Genomic DNA, 23,395 nt, shown 5'->3' on the forward strand with positions numbered 1-23,395 from the left:
AAATTAACTGAAATTAAATAAAATTAATAAAGGTGTTCATTTGTACATCCAAACACTGAGCAACTGCAATGCTTCGCTCGTTTACAAGGCATGATGTCTCTTAAGGAAAAAAAAAAATATTGTGCTCGAATCTCACGGTAGTAGCTCATTTTCTCATGGGCGGGCAAAGCAGAGAAAGGGGAGGTAACCTTTCCCCGTATGACAACATATAGGGAAGATTCCAGATTGGTCCATCTGAGTTTTCATTTTCTCAATTTACCCAGTGCTCGGTTTACACCCATCGCCTTTCCTAGCCACTGGGGGACCATATGCAGGCTAGGGGAACTCATATTAATGTTAAAAAAACTCATAAAGTGAAATTTTCATGCCATGGGACCTTTTTATTAATATTTCTCCGATTGTGTTCATCAGAAAGAAGAAAATCATACACACCTAGGATGGCTTGAGGATGAGTAAAGCTTTGGGTAATTTTTATTTTAAAGTGATCTAATCCTTTAAATGTCTTGAGTTTTGATGGATTCAAGCTCTCATCAGACAATAATTCATTGCACAAAACACAAACCATGTTTATCCTTCCTGCGAATTAAACTGCATTAAATGTAGCCTGATTCTAATGTTCTTTTACCTTTGGATAGTTTTTTTTTTTCATGTTTTTTTGAGGGATGAGACGCAACCTGTTGCATCTGAATTATTTGCGAGCTTCTACTAAGTGACAGATGAATTTGTAGCCGGTACAACAGATGTTGAAAATATTTTCTCCTTCCTTAAAAAAACAAGTTTAGAATCCTTTTCTTGCAATAACGATGTCCAGCTATATGGTTAGATTTAATCATTTGCGTATGGACCTGTTGTCTGTGACTGTAACTGTAACAGGACACATCTGCAACTCATTTCAAGGTGGAAACAAGTGAATTGCTGCATTAGTGGGATATGCTATGCTGCTGTGTAATTCAAGAAATATATGTGCCCATGTCTGAACTGGTAAAACACTGATACATGTCAGTGCAGGTTTAGAGGTTGTGAAAGCATTGGTTTGTGCCAAAGACGTGATCTTTAGCCAGTTACCCAGACACAGATTTTCAGATCTGAAAAACCTGATTTGTTTAAAGCTTAAATTGATCTGAACAAAAGCAGCCTTTTGTGTTTAGTGAACAATACCTTGCAGCGTGGCTACTAGAATTACTTTTAATAAATCTTCTGGTACAGATTGGTTGTATTTAGTAAAATATATTTAGTAACCTAATCCAGTGGATTAGTGTATTGCAGTAATGGGTAACAATAAGGTACATTAGTTAACACTAGCTAACTACATTAGTTAACATGAACTAATAAGGAACAGCATGTGTTAATCTCTGTTAATGTTAATTTAAACATTTACTAATTTTACATTATTAAAATCAAGAGTTGTATTTGTTAACATTCGTTTATGCACTGTCAAGTAACGTGAACAAATAATGAACTGCTGTATTTTTATTAACTAATGTTAACAAAGACTAACAAATACAGTAACAAATGTATTGCTCATGGTTAGTTCATGTTAGTTAATACATTATCTAATGTTAATTAATGAAAATTTATTGTAAGGTGTTACCCGGTAGTTGATTATAATTTCCATTTTATTACTTTTTTTTGCGTTTCTTTTTGGTGCTATATATCCCAACTAAAACAAATAAAACAAAACAAAACAAAACAAAACAAAACAAAAACAACAACTAAAAAACAGTGTTTCAATCTATTTGGTTCCTATATATACAGTGGGTACAGAAAGTATTCAGACCCCCTTAAATTTTTCACTCTTTGTTATATTGCAGCCATTTGCTAAAATCATTTAAGTTTAAATTTTTTTTTCCTCATTAATGTACACACAGCACCCCATATTGACAGAAAAACACAGAATTGTTGACATTTTTGCAGATTTATTAAAAAAGAAAAACTGAAATATCACATGGTCCTAAGTATTCAGACCCTTTGCTCAGTATTTAGTAGAAGCACCCTTTTGATCTAATACAGCCATGAGTCTTTTTGGGAGAGATGCAACAAGTTTTTCACACCTGGATTTGGGGATCCTCTGCCATTCTTCCTTGCAGATCCTCTCCAGTTCTGTCAGGTTGGATGGTAAACGTTGGTTGACAGCCATTTTTAGGTCTCTCCAGAGATGCTCAATTGGGTTTAAGTCAAGGCTCTGGTTGTTGTGAAGCCACTCCTTCGTTATTTTAGCTGTGTGCTTAGGGTCATTGTCTTGTTGGAAGGTAAACCTTCGGCCCAGTCTGAGGTCCTGAGCACTCTTGAGCAAGGTTATTATAGTTTTGCTTTTTAAATTAGTTTTTATTTTAATATCGTTTTCAATTTTGCTTTAAATTTAAGTTTAGTTTTAGTTAGTTTCATGAATGGTTTTGTTAGTTTTAGTTTAGTTTTTATTTTGCAAACACATTTCTATTTAGTTTTTATTTTATTTAGTTTCAGTTATAGTTTTAGTAATTATAGATTAGCAGCTAACAGAACACTTCCAGTGTCGACCAAAGAAAGCAAAGCAAGACATTTATTTTCAGCAAAATGTAATGTTTGCACAGTTTACATTAACTCTTGAAAAAATAACAAGGGTTTGAGATGCAAAAAAGAACCAAACAAATGCACCTTAAATTTACATAATACATGATGAACATGCATATGAACAAACATACATATTAAAGATTAAATCTTTTTGAGTTTGTGTGTATGTGACCCTCGTTGACTTTATCATTACCGATGGTAGTCTTCCTTTCTGATTTGCTGAAGGATTTTATTCCACGATGTTTTTGCAAATGTACTTTAAGGTTTGTGGATTTTCCCCTTATTTCAAACCACAAAGTTTTATTCAGCGTGAATGCATTTGCTTTTTCCTGTTTCGGAATTAAATTTGCAATAGTCTCAAACAGGGCTCTGTCGTTTCCTACCCCCTGCCATCATTCATGTCTGTCGTATTTATCAGTTAACTGATGTTGCTATCAGCCTCAGCTAACCTCGCATGCATAAAGCGCCATCTACAGGTAAATGTATTATACAGCCTGGTTGGTTTTAAACCACGTCAGATTTTCCGCCACGGGATGAGAGCTTATTAATTACGAAAACGAATACTCCTTTTTTTATAATTATTTTATTTCAGTTAGTTTTTCAATAACTGTTGCTAGTTTCGTTTAGTTTTAGTTTTTCATTATTATGAATTTTACATTTTATTTCAGTTAACGAAAATGTTTTTTAACTGATAGTTTTAGTCTTAGTTTCAGTTTTCATTTACGAAAATAACCTTGCTCTGGAGAAGGTTTTCGTCCAGGATATCCCTGTACTTGGCCGCATTCATCTTTCCCTCGATTGCAACCAGTCGTCCTGCCCCTGCAGCTGAAAAACACCCCCACAGCATGATGCTGCCACCACCATGCTTCACTGTTGGGACTGTATTGGACAGATGATGAGCAGTGCCTGGTTTTCTCCACACATACCGCTTAGAATTAAGGCCAGAAAGTTCTACCTTGGTCTCATAAGACCAGAGAATCTTATTTCTCACCATCTTGGCAAACTCCATGCGGGCTTTCATGTGTCTTGCACTGAGGATTGGCTTCCGTCGGGTCACTCTACCATAAAGCCCCGACTGGTGGAGGGCTGCAGTGATGGTTGACTTTCTACAACTTTCTCCCATCTCCCGACTACATCTCTGGAGCTCAGCCACAGTGATCTTTGGGTTCTTCTTTACCTGTCTCACCAAGACTCTTCTCCCCAAATAGCTCAGTTTGGCCGGATGGCCAGCTCTAGGAAGGGTTCTGGTCGTCCCAAACGTCTTCCATTTAAGGATTATGGAGGCCACTGTGCTCTTAGGAACCTTAAAGGAGCTCTATGTAGTAATGACACCCAGTGTTTAAAATGGGTACTGCAGTCCAAATTCAAAATATTGTTTGGCCCGCCCCCTCGTTCAAAGACGCGGTTGCCAGCTACAATAGGGAGCGCAATTCACAATGAAAGCTGAGGAGACTTGCACACTGTAAGCTGATGAGTTGATTTATCTAATATGCTGTTGTTCATAGATTTTTAGATGGATGCAGAGGCTTTTTAGGTTAGGTAGAATCTGCTATTCTCTGACCCAGTTTGTTTGCTGGTTTCCATGCCTGGAATACGCTGTGTTTTCCGCCAACTGGCAACCTGTGATGTCGAAATACTATTGGATAAACTGGCAGCACACGGTTTCATACAGACCAAAACAAAGACAGACATTCTGACACGGAACACACATTTCACAGTAGAATATCTGGCTGTGTATGTGGCTCTGGCATTGTTTTTCTGAGAAACAAGTAGGTGAACTTAGCATGTTTCCTAATTATCTGCAAACATACCAGGGTATTTTTATGCTTTATTAAAGTAAAAATCTTACATAGAGCCCCTTTAAGTGCAGCAGAATTTTTTTTGTAACCTTGGCCAGATCTGTGCCTTGCCACAATTCTGTCTCTGAGCTCTTCAGGCAGTTCCTTTGACCTCATGATTCTCATTTGCTCTGACATGCACTGTGAGCTGTAAGGTCTTATATAGACAGGTGTGTGGCTATCCTAATCAAGTCCAATCAGTATAATCAAACACAGCTGGACTCAAATGAAGGTGTAGAACCATCTCAAGGATGATCAGAAGAAATGGACAGCACCTGAGTTAAATATATGAGTATTTTATTTAGGCCTATTTTTTTTTTTTTTTTTTTTGCATTGGGTGACATACATACATATTCATGACTACAATTTTCTGTTTTGCTTTAAAGGGTTAGTTTACCCAAAAATGCAAATAATGTCATTTATTACTCACCCTCATGTCGTTCTACACCTGTAAGACCTTCGTTCATCTTCGGAACATAAATTAAGATGTTGTTGATAAAATCCGATGGCTCAGTGAGGCCTCTATTGAGAGCAAAGCCATTCAAACTCTCAAGGTCCATAAAGGTACTAAAAACATATTTTAAACAGTTCATGTGAGTTCAGTGGTTCTATCTTAATATTATAAAGCGACAAGAATACATTTTGTGCACCGAAAAAACAAAATAATGACTTTTCAACAATATCTATATGGACCGATTTCAAAACACTGCTTCAGAGCTTTACGAATCGAATCAGTGGATTGGAGTGCCAAAGTCACGTGATTTCAGCAGTTTAGCCGTTTGATAGGAGATCCAAATCACTAATTTGAAACAAAAGATTCATAAAGCTCAGAAGCTTCATGAAGCAGTGTTTTGAAATCAGCCCATATAGATACTGTTGAAAAGTCGTCTTTTTTTTTTTTGCCGCACAAAAAGTATTCTTATCGTTTTATAATATTAAGATAGAACCACTGAACTCACATTAACTATGCTTTGTATTATTAAAATGTTGGTAGTATTTATATAAATGAACAATGTTTACTCATTCTCCATGTTACCCGGATGTAGAAATTCACATTCATTTGTGAGCAAAACTTTTGACACTTCCAGGGGTTTCATGAAAACCACAGACAGTCTGGTTGACAGAGGATTGTTAACGGAACAGTTATTGTAAGGGTAGGTTTATCACTGAAAATGGCAAAATTACTCTTTCTACTCTTTAAACAGCATTATGGTAAAAATGAAACACTATGGCATTGGCAACAGCTTTCATACCTGTATATGACAGTGTTTTGCTTCAAGTGGAACTGACAGAATGGCAGTGTCTTTCAGTTTTTTCCCCTCCATTTGGCCTAAAACAGTGTTCATGGTCATCCAGTTTGAAATTTTCTCACTGTATTTACAATTCTTTGCAGCCTTTAGTCACTGCCTTTAACGTGCCAGACTAACAACTGGAAAATTAAAGTAACTCACTCCCACTAAACGTTTATTCTTTGAATTCTTGTACCCAGGAACAATTCAAGTCAAAACCATTATGACAAAAAGTTTGCTAAGAAGTACTAAAGTACTAAAGCAAGGTATTTGACTCTGTTAAGCGTATTTATCCGCTTGTTAAGTCGTGACGTAAGGAACGCCGTTTCCGGGTCCAAGCCTCGACTCATTTCACTTGAGAATGCCATCGACGGCTGTTTATGAGCGCTATTTATTCATTTTAAACATCAATCATTTTAAAAAGTTAAACATTTGAAATACTTAGAGTCTACACAACAGTCTCCGTGCTGACAGCGTCACAGATATTAATATTTTAACGATTTATAAAGATGAATCATTGTCTGGCCATCTGGGATTTTGGTATGGAGATAAAGGTTATAATTATATATTTTTTGTACTATTACACCACATCGTGTATGTACATTAGCACCATTTGTTGTTTTCTTGTGGTATGAGATAGAGCGTTTGGACCCGGAAGCGCTGCCGCGTGACGTCAGACTTAACAACCGGATAGCAGACTGTGGGAGTGGTCTTGGAATGTCAACATGCCCAGTGCATTATGGATGTTCCTACCTATTTGGCACAAGGGAAGATAACTCTTTTCTCTGGTCAGGTAGCACCAATTTCAAAAATTTTTCACATTTCTGTTGTATAAGCGTCCATGTTTTATTGAAAGCCCATTTTGCCAGCGAAGTACCACTTTAAAAGGTCACTAAAAATACTTTTGCTTGCTCCTTAAAGGTTTAGTTCGCCCAAACATGAAAATTCTGTCATTAATTACTCGCCCTTGTGTCGTTCCAAACCCACAATACTTTCGTTCATCTTCGGAAAACAAATGAAGATCTTTTTGATGAAATCTGAGAGCTTTCTGTCCCTCCATAGACAGCTAGACAGCTACACAACTACCACTTTGACGCTTCAAAATGTTCATAAAGAGATTGTCAAAATAATCCATATGAATTGAGTGGTTTAATCCCAATTTTCTGAAGAGACATGATTGCTTTATATGATGAAAAGATTGAATTTAGGCTTTTATTCACAAACAACATCAAACAAATGGTTTTAAGCCAGTTATTTACAGTATATATTTTGCTGTAGTGGGTCAGTAGGAAATATCAGTTTACATTTCCAAACATTCCTTTTGACATTTAATTGTAATAATCCTGTGAGATTTTTGAATGCACAAGGAGTCTGACAACAGCCGGTGCTCCACACAGAGATCTGATCTCACCATCATCGAGTCTGTCTGTGATTACATGAAGAAACAGAAAAAAATGAGACAGACTAAATCCAGATGAACTGTGGCCATGTCTCAAAGACGCTTAAAGAAATCTACCTGCAAAGCTACCTGAAAAAAAATATGCACAAGTGTATCTGGACAAAAGCTGTTTTAAACGCAAAGGGTGGTCAGACCAAATATTCATTTGTTTTAGTAAATACAGGTTCATTGATAAATAAAATATATTTATGATGACATTATTTTTGAAAGCATCCTCACTTTACAGCTTTTTTACATAAGTGCCTAAAACTTATCACAGTACTGTAGCTTTGCAGGTTGGTTTCTTCAAGCGCCTTGGAGACATGGCCACAGTTCTTCTGGATTTAGTTTCTCTCAGATTTTTCTGTTTCTTCATGTAATCACAGGCAGACTCAATGATGGTGAGATTTGTCAATTTATTTTATAAAGTTTATTTGTAAACTTGTGCTTATATATAATAATATAATATATATATAATATAATATATAATATATATAATATTACAGTGCACAGCATAAATGAGTACACCCCCTCTGAACAAATACAAAAGATGTATTTTCTTTATGATCACTAATACAATTCATGGGAAGATGGCAAAACTAAGATGTATTAAACATATACATAATAAAAACTGAGAAATATATGGCATTAAAGGTGCAATATGTAAGAATTTTGAAGTAAAATATCCAAAAACCACTAGGCCAGTGTTATATTTTGTTCACTTGAGTACTTACAATATCCCAAATGTTTGCAACTATTTGTAAATCATGAGAAAAACCAAAGACGCTTTAATATATTACATGTTTTAATAGACAAGGGAACAACTGTTTGGTTCCACATCACCAGCTGTGATGTGAAGACCACATGTCCCAAGATTCCACGCTCAAACTATGCCTTTGTTTTGAATAGGCCTCTAACAACCTGTAGCGGACAGAAAATATTACATATTGAAGCTTTAATAGCCATAAAATAAGTAAATTAGCCAATTTTGTTATATGAGTACACCCTAGATTTAATTCAACAAATGTATAATATTCTAGTACTTAGTATGCTACAGAAGTTTTTTCACCTTGGGAGAATGCATATCCTCATTGTCGTGTTCAAAAAATGCCCAACAATGCAGGGAATGAGGAAAGGGTAACATTTTCTGTTTCAAGTTTGTGTATTACATTACACAGTGGTGTGGGAATTCATAACAGCATTGATAAAGCACAACTCCCTCACACGTTCAGCACTCATACATCCCTATATAAGAGCTTCACTACCACTGAACTTTACTGTGGGAACCAGGCACTTCTCACTGTACTCCTCCTCTAACAACACCATGACATTTTGGATGCTGTTAGATCCAAAATGATTGATTTGGTCTCATGAGACCAGAGTATTGATTCCCAGAATCTATATTTTGTAAAATATGGGCTTTGGAAATGGCTAACTGACTTTATTGTGCTTTGGCTACAGAAGGTAGTTCTGGTGAGAACAGCAACCATGTATGTCATTTCTGCAGGCTGCATCTTACTCTGTGAGATAAACAGTCACTCTTTTCATAGCTTTTACTGGCTCTGAGACACTCGCTTGGTATTTCTCCTGCTCTTTGTCTAGCAAAAAAAATCCCTCACCACTAAATGAAAGCTTAAAATGAAAGCCTGATTATTTCAGCCTTGTCACAAGTCCATTTCTTTTTGAATTTCTGTTACCTTTGCTATGTTTTCACACTTTCACACTGTTTTCAAACAATGATTTGGTAATCCTCTTGTACCACTGTCCTCTTTTGTGCTAAGAAATAAGTCTCCTGACAGTTCTTTCCCAAGTGGTTCCATTGTTGTCAGCATTAAGTCTGAGAATGATTCAGTGGGCTATATAACACTTTTAATGGTCAAGAAATTACTTCTCTTTAAATGTTTTGGTTCAACATACTTACCTGTTGACTTACACCAGAAACACAGACATGCTGGAACATTATATGAACCCTAACATGTCTTCTAAGTAATTGAGTAATTGCTGACTTTCATAAGTTTCAGAGGGGGTATACTCGTTTATGCTGTGCACTGTATTTAAATTTTGCAAACGTGACTGCCTTACAGTTGAATGCTGAAACAAACAGCATTTTTGAAATGACCTTACCTTTAAATAATACAATGAATGTTATGTATCATAATCATACTGTTTTTAATCCAGGTTTACTGTGCAGTACATCATCAAAGAACAGAGCTGAGGTTCAGTTATATTTCAGTATTGACAAAAAGAAATAACATCATTTTTATGTCTTTTTTTAAAGATGGGAACAATTAAAAAACTTGTTTAAAATACTCTCTGTGGTTGGTTTTGAAAAAAGAAGTGATGTTGAGAAAAGGAGAAGCAGAGAACACTAAGGCGTACTAAAAGAGCTCTTTAAATGCTGTTGAACTAATATTCACATTGCTAATAAAGTTACTCTGCAGTGGCTGAAAGAACTGTTTGCTTGTGAAAATGTTAATTGAATTTCAGTATTGAAGAAATGCTGCTTTGTTTCACAGGGGAGTTTACTGAGTTGTCATGTAAATAAAGTTGCAAAAGCAAAATATCTTAAAGGATTAGTTCACTTTCAAATAAAATTTTCCTGATAATTTACTCACACCCATGTCATCCAAGATGTCCATGTCCTTCTTTCGTCAGTTGAAAATAAATTAAGGTTTTTGATAAACATTCCAGGATTATTCTCCTTATAGTGGACTTCAATGGGACTCCACTGTTGAAGGTCAAAATTACAGTTTCAGTGCAGCTTCAAAGGGATTTAAACGATACCAGACGAGGAATAAGGGTCTTATCTAGCGAAACGACCGGCCATTTTCATATTTTTGCTAATTCGTTTTCAGGAAAAATAAGGAATAAAAACCAGTACATAGCTCATACAGGCAAATTGTGTACATTCACACAGCAGTGAAATATGATTGTCAGTCTTTTTTGCCTTACAAAATGCAGTTATCTTGTGCATAATTTAATTAAGAAAGAAAATTACAGCCACTTTAAATAACCAAAGGGACTACCTGGAAATTACAGGAGAGAAAACCAAATTTTGAGAGTGAGTTCATTTGATATGTGCTATATGAACAGAATGCTGTGGACAGCTCATTCATCATGCCTTTGTTCCTGTCAAACTTCATACATTTATACTGTGATTATACAAAACTATTTATAACATGGCAGAAAATGGAAATATTTTGAGAGTTGGACAAAAGTGTTTGGGCAGTGGACGGCTGGTTATCTGATTATACAGACACTATCCGATCTACTTCTGTCTGCCGTAACAATATTTGACTTCTGTAATTTGATGGTTAGTTACAAAAGCTGATTGTGTAGCCAATGAAATTTGAGGATGGCATATTAATTTCATCAGCTGGACTCTATATATATTAACATATAACAATACTAAACTAAAGTGTTTGCTTATCAAGATGTTGTTATACCTATATATTTAATTTTTTATTAGTATTCTTATTCTCAGTATTAGATTTGAGTATATATTTATCTATATTTAGTATCTATATTTTGACTGATATGCCATAATTATGATTATTGTTCATTGTTCAAAATGTTGCAGTAAGAACATGTATACGTGCAAGCGCTGTGCAACTTTCCATTTCTGATGTCACACAGTCAGTCAGCATTTACATGTTTTCAAAAGGCTGTTAATTTTTTATTTGCTATGCTGTTTATCAAACAGCAACAAATAAGTGTACGTGGTTCATTGCACATACACTCTGTGAGAGAAATGCGCTTGCAGCTTGCGTTCTCGCCCACTGGTAGGCCTATTTTCCTTACAAATGCTCTACGAAGGCATCATTTATGTTGTTTGCAGTGTTGTGGGCTTATATTTTTAAAAATATGAAACTCACTGACAGAAGGCTGCTTTCAATTTTCACTTGCACTTTGTGAAGGGCACTCGTGCAAGTAGCTGTGTGCGACTCCGTTTAAGTTTAATTGTAGCCTACTTGCATCTCAAAATGCTTTTATGACGCAAAATTAATGTAAACAGTCAGTTATATGTCTTAAAGGATTAAACAGACAGGACAAAAACATCTTAGGCTACTATTTTAAAAGAGATCTGTGCATTGTTGTGAATGCAGCTTATTTGATCTTCCGCTGTCTATGATGACATCACTAGCTAATAATCAAACAACTTTAAAGCTGAGAAAGAGAAAAATCTCTCAGATTTTGAATGAAAAACCGTTCAGTACACTCTAGATTTAATTAAAGCTGCTGTAGGGAGTTTTTAGAAAACGTTGACTTAGCCTGAAAATTTGAACAAGCACAACTCACAGGTCACTCCCCCTTGCTCTATGCTGCGCTACAGCCCTCCCTCCACAGCTCCTCCCCCATCACAACGGAGCCTGCCGTGAACACGCAAGCTAGTAAGGCGGATAAACAGTTATGGCACATTCACTGGTACGGACGAAACATCAACAATATGATTTACATTGACTATGGCCTGCCCATACTTAGACTACAATGTGGGTCCTCAGAACATTACGTATTTTGCAATACATGTAATGTAACTATATGACGTTGCACTATTTCTAGAAGTAATAAATAGCTAGTAAGATAATATAACGGTAACTAACGTTACAGTATGCAAGTAATTATTCTATCGATATGTAATGCTAAATAAGGTTTGCTAGTACATTATTTCAGCAACATGACAAGCCAGTGAATTAGTAGGTTTCAATAGTTGCTTTGCACAGTGCGTGACATTTTATCTGTATGTTATGCGGCTAGAGTTTTGACAATGGGAGTCCGACGAGGAATTCACACCCAGCGACTTCGAGGAGTCACCGGGCGGGGAGAAGAGGAAGCATCAGGCAGGGGACGGGCAGGCCTGTTTTGAAATTATCTTAGTTGTGTAGTTCTTAAAAAATGAAACAAATCAAGCAGGGATACTTACTTGTCAAGCAGAAATGTGGCTGACTCTGCATCGGTTTTTAATCCTTTCAGGACACGTAGCTCCCTCCACCTCGGAAAAGTCGCTCCGATATTTACCCTCGTTTTATTTCAGGCTCTATCTAATTCTTTCTTTTTGGCTTTTTTTATCATCGTCATCTGTCTTTTTCCGTTTACCCGTCTTTATTTTATGAGCAGGTGCCACTCGAGGAACTGGCAGTTTGGATTGTTTTTCCGCCATAAGCAAAGCTGCAGCACACCGGTAATCTTGAATTTGACGCCTGTACGCGCTCTGCATGAGAGGAGTGTGATCAGCGCGCACGCGAGCTTGATTGACACTGCTAAGACACTCCTCCTGGCTCTGATTGGTTGTTTCTTACCGGGAGCGGTGTATTTCTGCAAATGGCAATAGGACCACTGGGAGGAGCCAGAGGAGCTTGATTTTTTTCACAGATTATCTGTCTCATATTCTAATGTCAGGACATAATGACAGATTTAACAAATATGTAAAAAATAAATTTTTACAAAAGTTACCTACTGCAGCTTTAAACAAATGTATAATATTCTAGTACTTAGTATGCCACAGAAGTTTTTTCACCTTGGGAGAATGCATATCCTCATTGTCATGTTGAAAAAATGCCCAACAATGCAGGGAATGAGGAAAGGGTAACATTTTCTGTTTCAAGTTTGTGTATTACATTACACAGTGGTGTGAGAATTCATGACCGCATTGATAAAGCACAACTCCCTCACACATTCAGCACTCATACATCCCTATATAAGAGCTTCACTACCACTGAACTTTACTGTGGGAACCAGGCACTTCTCACTGTACTCCTCCTCTAGCAACACCATAACATTTTGGATGCGGTTAGATCCAAAATGATTGATTTGGTCTCATGAGACCAGAGTATTGATTCCCAGAATCTATATTTTGTAAATATGGGCTTTGGAAATGGCTAACTGACTTTATTGTGCTTTGGCTACAGAAGGTAGTTCCAGTGAGAACAACAACCATGCATGTCATTTCTGCAGGCTGCATCTTACTCTGTGTTACTCTTTCAGTATTTAAGAGTACTATTTGTTTATTGCTTGTAATGTTTCATTGTTCCTCTTTATTATTATTTATTAGACTACTTGATTTTGTTTTGAAGCTGTTTATAGCCTATATTTAAAAATCTTAACATACAATTGTATTAATTATTTTTTTTAAACTAGTAATTATTTAAAATGTTCTTATAAATACATAGACTATGTATAAAAAAAAAAAAAAAAAAAAGGTTACGAATCTAATTAGTTAATAAGAAAAAAAGTGGATCAAGAATCGTTTTGGAATCGGATTCCAAGAATCGGAATCGGATTGGATCATGAGGTGCCTAAAGATTCCCACCCCTACTGTCAAGATGATTCATACTTAAAGGTGCCCTAGAATCAAAAATTGAATTTACCTTGGCATAGTTGAATAACAAGAGTTCAGTACATGGAAAAGACATACATTGAGTTTCAAACTCCATTGTTTCCTCCTTCTTATGTAAATCTCATTTGTTTAAAAGACCTCTGAAGAACAGGCGAATCTCAACATAACACCGACTGTTACGTAACAGTCGGGATCATTAATATGTACGCCCCCAATATTTGCATATGCCAGCTCATGATCGAGGCATTACACAAGGGCAGCCAGTATTAACATCAGGATCTGTGCACAGCTGAATCATCAGACTAGGTAAGCAAGCAAGAACAATAGCGAAAAATGGCAGATGGAGCGATAACTGACATGATCCATGATATCATGATATTTTTAGTGATATTTGTGAATTGTCTGTCTAAATGTTTCGTTAGCATGTTGCTAATGTACCGTTAAATGTGGTTAAAGTTACCATTGTTTCTTACTGTATTCACGGAGACGAGCTGTCGCTATTTTCATTTTTAAACACTTGCAGTCTCTATAATTCATAAACACATCTTCATTCTTTATAAATCTCTCCAACAGTGTGTAATGTTAGCCCGTTAGCCATGAAGCACTATCAAACTCATTCAGAATCAAATGTAAACATCCAAATAAATACTTTACTCATATGATCCGACGCATGCATGCAGTATGCATGACGAACATCTTGTAAAGATCCATTTGAGGGTTATATTAGCTGTGTGAACTTTGTAAATGCACTGTATTATAGTCGAGAGCTCGTGGGGGCAGGGAGTGCGCGATTTAAAGGGGCCACACGCTGAATCTGTGCATAGATAATAATGAACCAAAATTAAAAATTAAAAAATTTTTTTATTAAAAATTTTTATTAAAAAAATTAATAAAAAAAAAATCTATGGGGTATTTTGAGCTGAAACTTCACAGACACATTCAGGGGACACCTTAGACTTATATTACATCTTGTAAAAACTGGTTCTAGGGCACCTTTTAAAGTGAATGAGGTATTTGTATAAAATATCCAACTCCAAAACACAGAGAACTTAACCAGTTTGTTTGTTTAAAAGGTGTTATGGATTGTTTTTATTAATGTTAAATGTTCCTTTAGTTTCACTTATACTGATAATAAAGTTTTTTTATTTTTATTATCACTTTTATTTATTTTTTTACCACTGTCTGAAATGATCTGTTTTAGGGGCCGGCTCATTTAAGAGTTGTCATACTCAGTAAACAGCCACTGTTATGATTGTCATTGTATAGAGAAAAAAAAGTATTAGTGCCTCTGTGAGTGTTTTGAAAACATCCATATAAAACAGTCATTTACAGGCAAAGCAGAAACAGTATATTTATGCTTAGAGATGTTGCTGTGGTCAGATCCAATGCATTCGTTTGCTTCATCTTTCAACAAAATTTTCTTTCCAAACTCTCCATTATACCGTGCATTTTTTTACTGAACAATCTGCAGTCAAATGTTCCAAACAAACATATGAAGAGTTTGGTTCCAAAACGCAATAACTCCATTTTGATTAATTTGAGTAAAAAGGTGTTTTCTTTACCAAGAAAGTGGCAAGATGAAAACCACTATTTTCTGTTTCAAACTTTCACATAGCATCTTTTGATTATAAAAACATAAAAAATTCAAATCTACATTTTGATTTTAAAAAGTTTATTGTAAAAACGTATTATTTTTTTCCCCAAAATGCAATAAATCCATGACACTTTTTTTCAAAATGCAATTAATCCATCAATATAAAAGTTATTTTTCAAATTGAAAATACACAACAAAGTAAGTTGATTCATATACATGACAGAGTCTAAACTTTGCCAATATTTATCTTATATACAGGCATTTTACTAAAAATACATTCAGCCGTCGCTCCCAAAATGAATCTTGTTAATGTTATAAATTATTTGTCATTACCGATTAAAGAGTATCTGGCGCCACCGCACGGTTAAATAAACACATTTGCCGAGTACATTGGTATTAAAAATGGCTTTTAAAAAAGGCTTCAATGTTTACAGTGGGTGGAATGGAGCGCTGTGATCGGTTGAGCGGATATATCGCGTTCTGCAGAGAAGGGAGACTGGCGTTTGTCGCGTTTTGGAAAGAAAGGGAGAAAACATGACAGAATAACACGACGGATATCGCGTTTTGCGCAAAATTAATAAATGACTTTTCAATACCGACCAGATACAATACTGATTTTGGTGGAAACTCAATTTTTTGAAAATGGTGTTTATCGCGTTTTGGAACCAAACTCTTCATATAATCCTCTGACGTGATCCTAGATACCATTAAAAATAAACAATCCACTTGTTCCTGATACTGACATCCTTTTAAAGGCTGTACAGAGACACAAACATGCTGTTTAAACCAGACACGTCAAAACGAACGAGTATCCTTTACTCTTCCATTTGTCCTGTTGTTGGGAGAAACTCAAGCATGTGAGTATGTCAGAAATTGAATGGGCATCTGTATTCTATCAATGTAGACAGCGTTAGTGATTATAATGGGTTCTTTTTGCTTTTGCTGGTGTAGAGAGGTTTCAGCTGTTAAACAACAGTGAGCGGGACCAATGGTGTCAGGATGTCATGTATGGTTGACTCATGTATGGTCAGCCTCTAAATCTTGAACCTCTAGGGAATCACCCATTTAAAAAAACAAAACAAAAGCTTAACAGAGGAGAGTCTGCTGATAAAAAGGAAATGCAACAGAGCTTGTAATAAAATGAGAATCAACATTGGCTTTGCTTTTCGGAGATGGTGAGAATTGAGGGATTTTAAATGTAAAAGCGACATGGATATGCCGCTTTTATTACTCATCAGGTGAGTAAGATATTTTATTGAACAGATAAATTGCCATATGTAGCTCTCTCATCTGCACAGTCACGCAGAGCTAAAGCACAACAAAAACAAAGTTCTTTCACAAATTGCATGCAGTTTTTTAACTGTTAGAGGGCCAAAAGTTACATAGTGTACTTTTAATGAAAATATGATTGATGTCATGACCCTTTTAATGCAAAGAAAGTTATTCATGGGATATCTTGAACAATTAAAATGTCTCCATGATCTGCCTTTGAAGAGAGATCGTATTATCATGCTACAGTGCATTCTACAAGTTGCAGTTTTGGCAGCATATTGTACAACACCATGCACATCATGTTTAGCAACGCAGCGGTAGCGTTACGCTCCCATTGCAGTTCTTTGCCATAAAGAAAGGTTATTATTTGAGTATGTTTTAAGCCTTGCCAGTTAAGCTTTTTTTTATTTGCATGCTGTTCTGACATAAGCTTTTCTAAGCGCATGCACCTGTTGGAAATCTCAGAAGCATAGACCAGGAGACTTTGGGATCTCTTGAAGCAGAAGTTACTCTTTATTGAGAAACACGCTGTGCGTCGCTGTGGTCATCCAAAATCTAACTAAGGCAGTGACTTGGTAGTTCATATACATTCAAGGGGGAGGGATACATAGAGTAGGGGTGTGGACAATCTAAACAAAGGATGCAAATGCAGTACAGGAATCAGATCATTGCCTACATTTCCCAGCCATGATCTAATCAGCATAAATGTGTCATTCAAATGCATAGGTGCTAATCCAATCAGTCTGGCAGTATCACCTATACCTTTACATTATCATAGAGACAAAAGCACTGCTGTATCTTGAGCTTGTCCTGCCAAATGGTCAGGATGTAGGATCTGCAGATTTTAAACAGATTCTTACATTTGTAATTCCACAGTTCCCCCTTTGAGAGTTCTAATAACTCTCACATAATACAAAATTAAACCTTCTTAAATCCCTTCTATAACATATGTTTGTTAACATAAATTCCATCTTCCAGTCATGCAACTTGTAACAGTTACAGGCACATACATCTTATTCTGTGTCGTGTCCAACATTTACATAAGTGGTGTTCTTTAACTTGAGTATACTGTTGACACACATATACAACGCAGGGTGGTAACATGTTGTATTAACTACATGATGACACAGAAAAACCATGTAGCATAAGCGTGGAAGTCCTAAAAGTCCATGGCGCCTGAATAGCTGTGGAGTCTGTTCCCGGGAGAGTCCATTTCCATGTTTGTCCCAAGATGATTATTTGTCGTCGTGCAACTCCGAGTTGCTCTGATGAGTCCGTCATCATGAAGGTTGTTCATGGATATCTGAGGTGATGCTTTACACCAGGTGCTGCTTGTGAGACGTCATGGCATATACACATACCTGCACACAAGAAAACAAAGAGACAGCAGACCAGCAGTATTCATGCATAGACTTTAGTACGTTAGACCTCTGATGATCGTATAGTTTTTCTGTCTAACTCTGATCATCATAAACTTCTAGTGATCGTATAGTGGTTTTGTTCTTCTTTTTCTTAACCTAGTCTTAATCAATTTGACTCCTATAGACCAGTAAGGTGGGGATAAACTGAGAGAGGGGGAAACCTATGAGGAAGTCTTCACCACAGGGTTAACCCCCGAGGCCTTTTGCACTTCGGTTCTTCCCTGGGCTCCTCACTGGTCTGTGTGTCCTATTCTCTCCCTGTAGTTAATTTCCAAATTTAAGGTGCTACATCTCCATCTTCCATTGAAACATCAGTCATAGTAGACATCATAACCCATTGAGGATGGATAAGTGAATGGAGTGTGCTGTAGCATAACATTTAAGGCTGTGAGTGTACTTAACCTGTGTCCCCAAATGGTGGAAGTGATAGTCAACTTTCTTTTGTTCAGAACGAGTCTTTCAGCTTTCTTGTAAATGACTGGGGAAATTAAGCACTCACAGCCCAAATGGTTAGCATGTCAGCAAGCTGCTGCTCCAAGAGTTTGGAGAAGAGGGGAGGGGCAGTTTCAATGTAGCAAGTAGACTGAGTAGGAGCTGAGTAAAGCTGTTCATTTCTTTAAATGTCTTTTTGTTTTTCCTACACTCTTTCATCCAATGTCCAGGTTTACCACAGTAATGACAAGTGCCTTCTCTCTTAGGACATTTACGTTTCTGTCGATTCTCTGTGTTGACCTTAAAGGATGCTGCTGCAATTTTTACTCTTGTCTTGACATCAGAGTCTCTTTCCCAAACAGCTAACCTATTAAAGTTGTTTTGCAGAGTTCCATTGGACCATGTGAGGTCTAAGAAAGGCAATGCATTTCTGTATTCTGATGAGAGCCCATCAAACCACATGCAGACCAGTGGTCCATTATCCTCTAACACCTTCTCTGGAGTGTCAGCTATTCCACTGTATGCTGCAGCTGACTGACAAAATCTTTCAGTGTACTCACTTACAGTTTCATCCTTCGTCTGTACACAACTAGTGATCTTTGACCAGTCTACCTTTGGTCCAACAAGGTTCTGTAACACTCTCAGAACTCCTTCTCTCAATTCACCTTTGCTGGAATGCTGAAACTCAGAATTATTTACAGCACTTTCAAAATCATTGAATTCTGACTCTTTCAGGATTTGTGAAATTAGCTGGGTGACTTCAGCTAGGGACATATCATAGAGCTTCATTTTTCTGGACAACTCTGTCCTAAACTCAGAAAAGTTTCTATGCACTGATGGCAAATTCTCAGCAATTCTTTCTATGTCTTCAGGACCTATAGTGGTACTGACTGCTTGTAACTGCAGTATGGGGGTTACAGATGGAACTGTGTCAACCCCTTTTGCCCTACTCTGAGCCTTTTGTCTCACTCCACACACTTCAACTGCATTTACATCTTTATCCATCAATCCAGTATTGCTATTATCCTCAAGTCTACAGAAACTCTGTAAGTCAGGATAGCTTTCATCTGACTGTTGGTCTTTTGAGTCACATTTGGTTGAGGCTTTGTTAAGGCCCAACTTCTGAGTGAGACGAGACACTCTAGTGTGCAACTGTTTGTTCTGCTCTTCTAACTTAGCAATACGTTGAATTTGGTCTTGTGCAATGGATAGAGTAAATTCTCTGTGGCAGCAGATAATGCCCATCATATTTTTCTTCCGAATACAAGCACCAAGTACCTTTTTGCATTCTTCAATGGACCAAACTTTTTCTGGATGAATCCCAAATTTCTTTGTCAAATCCAATCTGACTGACTCAGTCACTATTGAGTCCATGTGTTTTCCTAACAATGATTTGAACTCACTATCTGTCCATAAAGGGGTAGCTAGTCCACCTTTCTCAGTTGTTGGAATTAGTCTAGCGTTCTTTCTCAACATTTTGTAATGTCTTTCTGGCACAACAATACACTTCAACACTTCCCTGACAGAGCAGAGGTTAACCTAGTAAATACACATCGTAATGTATTCAACCTTCTCTGACGAGCAGAGTTGAAACAACTTGCTACCACACTTCAACAGTTATAACCTTCCCTGAATTAACAGAGGATGAACCTTCTTCTCTAGCAAAGTAGAGGATGGCTATTCTGTTAACACACCACCTTCCCTGATAAAACAGAGGACAACACAAATTATTAGCACTTTACACTAATTCTTCCCTGCCTGAACAGAGGATACCTAATTATTAGCATGTGATGCTAAACTTCCCTGCCTAAACAGAGGATAAACTTCATCTCTAAAAGAACATTTTTAGAGGATAACTTAGTTAACCAAACCCTACAGCTGTCTGTTAACTCCTCTCTGACGGCGCAGAGGATAACAACTTTGTACTGGTCTTAATGATTCTTTTGGATAGAGTATCACTCACCAACCCTTGGGTGTACAGGAAAATTCAGCCTGGATCTTCTTTTGGATCAGATCTTTGTTGTGCTTGAAGTTTCAATCTGGATTGAGATGAGAAGCTCTATCCGGGTCACGGCACCAAAACTGTTGGAAATCTCAGAAGCATAGACCAGGAGACTTTGGGATCTCTTGAAGCAGAAGTTACTCTTTATTGAGAAACACGCTGTGCGTCGCTGTGGTCATCCAAAATCTAACTAAGGCAGTGACTTGGTAGTTCATATACATTCAAGGGGGAGGGATACATAGAGTAGGGGTGTGGACAATCTAAACAAAGGATGCAAATGCAGTACAGGAATCAGATCATTGCCTACATTTCCCAGCCATGATCTAATCAGCATAAATGTGTCATTCAAATGCATAGGTGCTAATCCAATCAGTCTGGCAGTATCACCTATACCTTTACATTATCATAGAGACAAAAGCACTGCTGTATCTTGAGCTTGTCCTGCCAAATGGTCAGGATGTAGGATCTGCAGATTTTAAACAGATTCTTAAATTTGTAATTCCACACACCCAAAGCGTGCGCACACACTAAAAGCCTGTCACACAGCATGCCATGCGAGTACCAAACTAAGTTCTCTTTCGCGTCTTATTGTGCTTAAATTTTGATCATATCCCCCACCCCTACTTTACCCTAAATGGTCTGTCAAACATTTGAAAAATAATTGTGATAGGATCCAGATCCTGCCTGAATAAAATCGTGACATGATATTTTTGACCATATCGCCCACCCCTAAACACAAGTTTATTTTCCCTATAGGGTGTGTTCCCACATCTTTTCAACTGGTCTCAACCTTGTCATCCAATGCCATATGGTAGATTTCATGACAACTGAAGACCCCTGAGTCTCATCTTCTATGGAGCCTGACCAGGAGATTACTGTGTGGCTAACCAGTCTGCACCTGCCCCAATATGCCTCCAGCTTTGCCCAGGCTGGCTACTGTTGCCTTAAGGACCTCAGGAGCCTAACTGAGGAGAAGCTTCTCAAAGTGGACCATATTCCCACAGGTCACCGACGGAGGATCTTAAGCAGCCTGGAGACCCTGATGGTGGAAGTGGATGGAAGTTCTATGAAAGTACCAGTGAGGAGAAAGCCGATCCCAAGGCCTAGACAAGTGTTTCCCAAGGATAAGCAGAGAGGAACATCATCTCAGCATCCTCAGGGCAGTAAGATCCAGACGACAAGCCAAACTGTTCCTGCAAGGACTATTGCTGACTCAGAGAGAGTTTCCTCCAGCTCTAGCTCCACCTCTGAGCATGGCAGCAGTGAATCACTGGAGAACTTTTCAGAAGAACCTATTCCAGATGAGAATGATGACTTTCCCACAGAATTAGCTTCTGTAGGGTTTCAAGGAGAAATGGTTGAAAATGAAATATATGAGAAGTGCTCCTTTGTTAATGAATCCTCCAGGCCGAGGTCCTCCCGCTCCTATAAGCTACGACACAGACCTGTACCAGAGATCCCTGAACATCCCTTCAAACCTCCTTATGACTGGTGAGTAAATATACAAATTAATATTTTTAAATATATATATTTTTGATGTCTTTCTTTAGATAGTATAGCTGGAGAGAGGACAGGAAACAAAGTGGGAGAGAAAGGGCATGGGGTCAGGAACGGAGCATGAGCCAGGACTCAAATTCAAATTTTTTTACTCAAATTTTTACCAAAACGTTTCATTTTGCTGAACAACCGAAACCGAAAATAACGTTTCTGTAATTACATCTGGAAATCCTGCCAGTTTGACAATTGACAGTTGAAGCATGGCATCATAAAAGCGCTGTTTCGGTCTATGATTACAGTTCTCTAAAATGACAGCCTAAAATTCATTATTTTTACTGTTTCGGTTGAATAATTTTGGTTACCAAAAATTCAGTGCGTCACTATTTGTGATTACTCATTAGGATCTTACTTAAAATGAAACTGAATGTCATTTTGGGTTGGAAAATTGAGACATAATACTGTCAGTACACAAACATTCAAGGAATTATGTTTATATACTTGTTTTTTAAATTGTGTTTAGGGTATATAAACTAAGTAATTAGCCTCAGCAAAACAACAGATTGGCCATTTTATTCCAAAAATGTTTAAAAAAAATGTACATTATCAGCATTTTCACCAATGCTATTGGCATGTGTTCAAAAAGACACTGTGGTCTATATGTTCATGATTTCCAAAAACAACTGACACTTAGAACTCATGTTTCACAGGTATATAAACTGATGGACATTGCTGGTAGACAAATTAAAGTGCCCAAAGTTGAAGAAACAATTTAGTACTTCTCCCAAGGGATCTGTTTCCTTTAGTGATCAGTGCATGGGAATACTGTGGAGTCTTCATTTGAGTGTCACAGAATGGGACTGTAAAATGTTGTGTGGGTTCATTCAGATAGTAACAAAAACATTCACACATTTATCCTCTCAAATGTGTGTGCAGGAATGAGGCAGCACACAACACTGACCATCTCACAAGGTCTGAGGGACCCGTCTGCCCCACAAGCAGTCAAGAAGGTACACTATGCATCACTTTATTTCAGTTTTAGAGGTTTATATCTTTTTTATTATTCGTAATTGAGTCATTGAGCCATTTTTTACCCTGTTAAAATAAAAGGGATTTCAAATATTCATTGTGAAAGTGACAAAGCCAGTGCTGCAGTCTCTCAATGGAATTTTCTCTTATCTCCTTATGCATGTATGTGGAGAAGCCTAGTTTGCCAAACCTACAGCAACTTGCTTTTGTGGGTCTCTTTGAAACCGCCTTTGGCTTTGAAATGTTCCATTGTGTCCCCTTTCTGAACATGTTGCAGTGTTTGTAACTGCAGTGAGAAAGGTACTTTTAGTGTCCTAGAGGAATAGCTTGGAAATTGTTTGCATGAGACTGTGTGTGTGTATATGTGTGTGTGTAGTTGAGAATTGGAAGTTATACTGAAGTCAGAAACCAGACTTGGGTATAAAAGTGGTTTAATAATGCTTATATCTACAACATCTACAAACTAATTCTGTTTTTACTCTCTGGAGAGATAATGTAATGGAAAGGTAGATGAAGTTTTAGAGGAAAAGTTTTAGGTACTCCAACTAAAAAGTGTTGAGTGGGAACAAGGGAATTAGTTTGCAACAGAGGAGAATATGCTGAGAAAAAAAATCAATGTTTAATCAATGTTTAATCAATGGTTTAATAATATTTTGACACCTTCATGTTAAGGATGACAGCATATAAGGTGGCAAAAAATGA

General features: G+C 37.1%; 1 protein-coding gene across 3 annotated transcripts in view; it reads left to right on the top strand.

The window, feature by feature from the left end:
* arap2 (ArfGAP with RhoGAP domain, ankyrin repeat and PH domain 2) overlaps nt 1-23,395 on the top strand; it is a 126,882-nt gene that overhangs the window by 9,430 nt on the left and 94,057 nt on the right. For all 3 annotated transcript variants that reach the window (XM_048185623.1, XM_048185621.1, XM_048185622.1), the window contains exons 2-3: nt 20,927-21,661; nt 22,601-22,674. In XM_048185623.1, the coding sequence (XP_048041580.1) occupies nt 21,024-21,661; nt 22,601-22,674 (712 nt within the window). In that variant the 5' untranslated portion in view covers nt 20,927-21,023. The remainder of the gene's footprint in view (nt 1-20,926; nt 21,662-22,600; nt 22,675-23,395) is intronic.

This window comes from Megalobrama amblycephala, linkage group LG3 (genome assembly GCF_018812025.1).
Source record: "Megalobrama amblycephala isolate DHTTF-2021 linkage group LG3, ASM1881202v1, whole genome shotgun sequence".
NCBI lineage: Eukaryota > Metazoa > Chordata > Actinopteri > Cypriniformes > Xenocyprididae > Megalobrama > Megalobrama amblycephala.